This window comes from Octopus bimaculoides, chromosome 20 (assembly GCF_001194135.2).
Source record: "Octopus bimaculoides isolate UCB-OBI-ISO-001 chromosome 20, ASM119413v2, whole genome shotgun sequence".
NCBI lineage: Eukaryota > Metazoa > Mollusca > Cephalopoda > Octopoda > Octopodidae > Octopus > Octopus bimaculoides.
In genome coordinates this window covers 38,129,663-38,135,523 of record NC_069000.1, presented here as the reverse complement: position 1 = coordinate 38,135,523, position 5,861 = coordinate 38,129,663, and the positions used below count along the sequence as shown (strand labels likewise).

Genomic DNA, 5,861 nt, shown 5'->3' with positions numbered 1-5,861 from the left:
TATATATATATATATATATATATATGTATGTATGTATATACTTCCGTGGTTATTGTTGGTGCTGTTGTATAGCGCTCTGTCAACTGGATACGTAACAGGTTGTTCGTGCTTTTACCGCCGTCTATTTTTGTGATCTGATAGTTGCTGTCGGTTACTACTACATACTACTGTTGCCTTCAATATCTTATCCAACACTCCTCTTCATTCATATAGTCAACTGTACGCATCTTTGCTTCTGCAGATGCACATGTCTGTGCACATTCATTGCCGTCAAAATCATAACAAGAGATTACACTACTAATACATCGCACCGATAGACATCTTCGATTAAAGATATATAAAGTTTTTCTATACTCTGACGTTATCCGGCGATCGGATATATATATATATATATATATATGTATGTATGTGCATAAAGGTATATAAGTATATATAGGTATATGCGTGTATATATATACATATGTATAATGCGCACGCCCATATGCATATGCACACACTCATACTTCTTTTACTGTTTCTCTCGTCCCAGTCACTGGACTGCGACCAAAATGGAGCAATTCTTTGAAAGGTTTTAATCGATCACATCAATTCCAATAGTTAGTTTTATTCTGGTACTTGTCTTGTTGGCCTTCATTTGTCGAGTTGCTAAGTTAAATGACATAAACAAAAAGCAGTGCTTTTTAATCCCCAAGTAGCCAATTAAATCATCCTTTGATCCTTCCGGGGTTAATATGATAAAATGCCACACAGCTACTGGATCTTGCTAACTGATTGTCTGTTCATTCACCGTACAGTATTTCTAAGATATTAATCTAATTTGATGTTACATTTTTAACGCCGTGGAGAAGTTTGCCTCTTTCTTGCAATTAATTTTAATTCTAGGTACAGTTTTAGGGCGGCACGACCGCTTTGCACAAAATATGCTTTTGATTGTCAGCATGTCTGCAACATTATGTTCATTAAGAGAAAGAGATAGAAGGTTCTCTACGCATTTTATACACCCGAAAGTTGCGTGTTGTTAGCAGTGATTAGTTGAAAAATCAAAGCGATTTCTATAAATCTCAAGCGCCCTTCCGCACCGCAGGTTCCCTCGTCTATTATTATCTGTACATGTTTGGGAATCCCTTTGTTAGAAATTGGCGCGACTGTTACACAAATAATATCAGTCGTAGTGGTAGTGACTGCACAAGCCACAAACTAACTACAAAAACAAATCGACAAAATCGTCAAAGAATTCTTAAATGCGCATGTAAACACACGTACGCGCACACATATACATTTATGAAATATATAAACGTGTGTGTATGTGTGTGTATATTGAGCAGTTGGCTGCAGTGTACAAAACATCTGGTTGAAGTGAGTTTTTTCCTACGTATAAGATATCTTCTACTACGAGAAAGGCGTGGGTTAGTGCAGTGATAGTATCTGTATAAATCTAGCGCGATCTATATCGATCGCAATAGGAAGTCCGCCAGCCGGTTGTAATGGGGAAAACCTCGCTGATTCATTAACAAACTACAACAACAGAGAAGTGATGGTAGCTTCGAGGCTTCAGGCGATGGTGTCCTGTTGCTGCTGGTGATGATGCTGTGGTGTTTCTCCATATCGTGTCCCTATTTCTAGATGTGGCAGTGGAGGGTCTTTCGCGGTGTTAAAAGCGATTTCAGTGCGGAGAGAGTTTTATAAACTTATGTTGGTGATGGTGTAGTTTGCTTTTGCCAGTGGTATGACTAGAGTGTGTGTTACTCAGAGTAACCCTTCAACCTATATATGCTTTTACAGCAGACCCTAAAATGCCGCCCTTCCATAAAAACGGCGCTCGAAGTACACCGCGTCCTCGCCCCTTTAGTAGTTTCAAAAGTGGTGGTCATGGTGTTGATAAATTGGAAGCTGATATAAAACATAGTGCTGTAATTAATTGTTGTTGTTGTTGTTTGGCCCCAGGTCTGCCTTGTCTGAGAACACCTACGACCAAAAACATGATCAGTCACCCTTATCCAGTCATCGTGTATCTAGGAGTAGTGTTAACCCTAGACGTTATGGTGATCTGGTTGCGATTTCGCGCAGATTGTTCGACCACGTAGAGGCTTCCTCGTTAACAAGTGAAAGTTAGTGTTGTTGTTGATGTTGGTGGTGGTGGTGGTGACGCAGGTCTGCTCTGACTGAACATACATATGACCAACGACATGATAGGTCACCCTTATCCTGTCATTGTGTATCTAGGAGTACCATGTTAAACCTAGACGTTAAACCAAGGACGATGTGGCTGCCATTTCGTGCAGATTGTGCGACAACTTAGAGGCACCCTCATTAACACATGAAAGTTAGAGTCGTTGTTACTGTTGGTGATGTTCGTTGTGGTGGCCTCCGAAGGAATCTGGCGGGGGGGGGGATCTATGACGTAATAGCACTGGCGACAGAGATGACGTGTCGGTGAGATTCCGCTCCACGCTAAAAATAGTTTATAGCATGGGGGAGACACTGATTGCTGATACTAAATATAGCAATCATTCTTCTGACAACAAACACTCGAGTCTATGTGCGTGTGTATGTGTGCCTGCATGTGTGTGCGTGTGTGCCTTTGTATGTGCATGTGTATGTGAATCTGGTTGTGTGTGCGTGTATGTGTGTGTGTGTGTGTGTATGTGCGTTTCAAGTAGGAACCATACTATTTCAAAATATGCATTGATCGAGTTGTGCGTGTGTAGGTGCGTAGGTGCCTCTGTGTGTGTGTGTGTGTGTGTGTGTGTGTGTGTGTGTGTGTGTAATGAAGTTTAAAAACCTTGGGGGTAAAATCGATACAGAATATGAAACAAAATGAAGACGGGGCGAGAAGGTAGTAAAAGAAAAAAAATAGGAAAAGAAAAAAAGAGAGGAGAAAAACGAAAGAAGGAGAAATAAAGGATTGTGGGACTATTCGTACGAGGGAGTAGATAGCATTAAGATTACTCTGACGTCACATGACGAGATAGGGGTCTTTTTCATTAAAGTGATATAACAGATAGCAAAGCTATATTTAGCACACATAATCGATATTGGGGAATATTCAGCGTTTCTCCTATTTCGCCTTGTTCGCTTTACACATCGTACAACATATTCATGAATGAAAATAGTAGGTTTGCAATCTCCTGGATTGATGTGTGAACTGGCAAGTGGGTGCTCATCCGTAGTATAAGCATATGTATGCATGTATGTATGTATTTATGTAGACGTACGTGCTTGCGTTTAAGTTAATATTTGTATATAATCGTACACGCACATGCAGAAATTTATGCGTTTTGTTTGCGTGTAAAGAGAGAGAAATAGGAGCAGATAGTTTGTTAGGGAAAGGGTCAATGTAGGTGTGAATAGCTCTGAGACGTTTGAGTACAAGAAAGGCTCCTTATATTTTATACACACTGGCAATTGTGAGCAGGGTCTTCTACGTAAAAACGACCACATGTATGAAATGCAACGCGTATGCATATGTATATATTTCGCAATATATATATATATATATGTGTGTGTGCGTTTGTGTGTGTGTAGCTAAGTGTTTATGTATGTATAGCTATGCATTTTTTAGTATATGTATGTGTGCGTATGTGTAGTGTGCTTGTGTGTATATATGCCACTGCATGTGTATATATATGTGTGTATGTGTGTGTGTGTGTGTGTGTGTGTGTGTGTGTGTATTACATCTGCAAAATTGATATCTATGAATAAAAACAGTTGTAGAGATGTTTATACACGCATGACAACTCTAAGGAGTGCATATACACATATATGTGTGTGCGCGTGTGTGTGTTTATTGTTGCATACAAACATTCATAGTTAACAGGTAGTCAGAAAGATCAATTTTTAAAATTTAGCCTTGCTTTGTAATCTTTTCTTTGTTTTTGTTTTTTAAATATTACAAAAATTAAAACTATTATAAAATTAATATGAAATTAAATAAAATAAGGCGAATCCTCACCTGAATTTTCTACAACTCCCATATATTCTGAAGTCATAAACTGCCTCAAGATAGATGTCTTTCCAACACCACTGGCTCCAAGGATAACTTGTCGGAAATATGTTGGGGCTGTAGTAGAACTTCCACTGCAACTGTTACTGCCTTGAGATGAGGCCACGCTCAGAGTTCGCGAACGTGTCCCTCGGTCTGAGCCACCTCCACACTGTTCGTTATGGTCAGTAATGGTGCTTCCACTAGACATGACGCTATTATTGCTTCGTTTTTTGAAGGAATCTCCTCGGTTCACCAGGCCCTTGGGAGTCTTTGTAAAAGAGCGTACTCTGTAAAGTCCGCCAGTCGGTCTGTCACCGATGTTTTCGCAGGACACCGATAGATAGATCGGGTCAGGGTTCGGCATACTGTTGGTGCGTGGCCTGGCGCCAAGCATTTCCACTTCTCTACTGCGTGGTTTGTTCCTGAACGAACAGGACCTCGAGTGCGGCGCGGACACAGCTTCACGACTTGGGGACATTCTCGCCGACAACAGGTACTCCTTGCACAAACTGTTGTTGCTGTTGTTACTACTCGAGCTAGAACAAACGCTGATTCTTCTGTCACACCGATGCTGGTCTTCCTGCTTGTCTTGAGTCATAATGATAAGTTTTTTAAAAAATCTGTTTCGAATAACTAACAAGTTAAATGTACTGCAAATTTGCAAAAAGAAGTTTTAAACTCACTAAATTCCTTTGGGACTAAATCCGAACACGATTAATGACAAAGTTAAGAGTGGTTAAACTATGTGTAGGTAGATAAATGTGTTGAAATGTTTTGCAAACAACCACAAGGAAACGTGTGGCTGCTGATTAGCTTTGAGTTTAAGGCTTTAGCACTGCTTCGTTTGCAGTCACTATTGATTCTGGTTCTCTACTGCGAATGCTCGCTTTATATACGTGTTGTGTATGGACCGGGCAAGTCACATGATCTTATTACTCACAAGGAATATCGCCGACCTGAGATAGCCACTCCCGCTTGCTAGGTGAATCTGTACGTGTGTGTGTATATGTGTGTGTGTGTGTGTGTGTGTGTGTGAGAGTATGTGTGTGTGTGTGTGTGTGTGATTGTGGATGGTGTAGTGCATTTTTGCGTGCGTTTGACGTACGTACCTGCGTGTGTGAACGTGTATGCGCGTGCGTGTCAGCCAGTATACGCAGGCGTGTGTGTGTGTGTGTGTGTGTGTGTGTCTGTGTGTCTGTGTGTGAGAGTGTATGTGTGTGTGTGTGTGTATGTGTGTGAGCGTGTGTATGTGTGTGTGAGCGTGTGTGTGTGTGTGTGTGTGTACGTGTATAGGTGTACACCTGTGTGTAGTTTGTGTTGTGCACTTATACGTGAGGGGGAAGGCAAGGGAGGTGGGTGAAGAAGTAGGTTTGTGAGAGGAAGGATTAAAGTGAGGGAGGGAGAGGCGAGAAAGAACAAAGGGAGGAAAGAGAGAAGATAGAGGAAGAAGGGGAGGGGGAGAAAAGTAATAGGAAGAGGGAAGAAGAAATGAAGAAAGAAGTAATTAATGTAACAAGGAAAAGAAAAAGGATGAGGAGGAGAGAGAGAAAGAGAGGGAGAGAGGGAGAGAGGAGGAAAGGTAAACGGATCGTTGTTGTGTATGATGTAACATTAGAGTACAGAGACATCATGGAGATAGAGAGAGAGGATGGAGGGGGTGGAGGAGATGGGGAGGAGGAGGGAGGAGAGGGGAGGTTTTGAAGGATGAGAGAAAGGTCGAGTACGACTGAAAGGTAGATAGATAGACAGACGGATAGATAGATAGATAGATAGATAGATAGATAGATAGATAGATAGATAGATAGATAGATAGATAGAGAGAGATAAACAGATAGATAGATGGATAAATAAATAAATAGATATATATATATATATA

At 40.9% G+C, this 5,861-nt stretch overlaps 1 protein-coding gene across 1 annotated transcript in view; it reads right to left on the bottom strand.

Moving 5' to 3' along the window:
* LOC106875455 (uncharacterized) overlaps positions 1–4,868 on the bottom strand; it is an 11,552-nt gene extending 6,684 nt beyond the window's left edge. Inside the window, exon 1 of the mRNA XM_014923607.2 lies at positions 3,953–4,868. Coding sequence (XP_014779093.1) covers positions 3,953–4,583 — 631 coding nt within the window. The 5' untranslated portion in view covers positions 4,584–4,868. The remainder of the gene's footprint in view (positions 1–3,952) is intronic.
* Between the last annotated feature and the right edge of the window lie 993 nt (positions 4,869–5,861).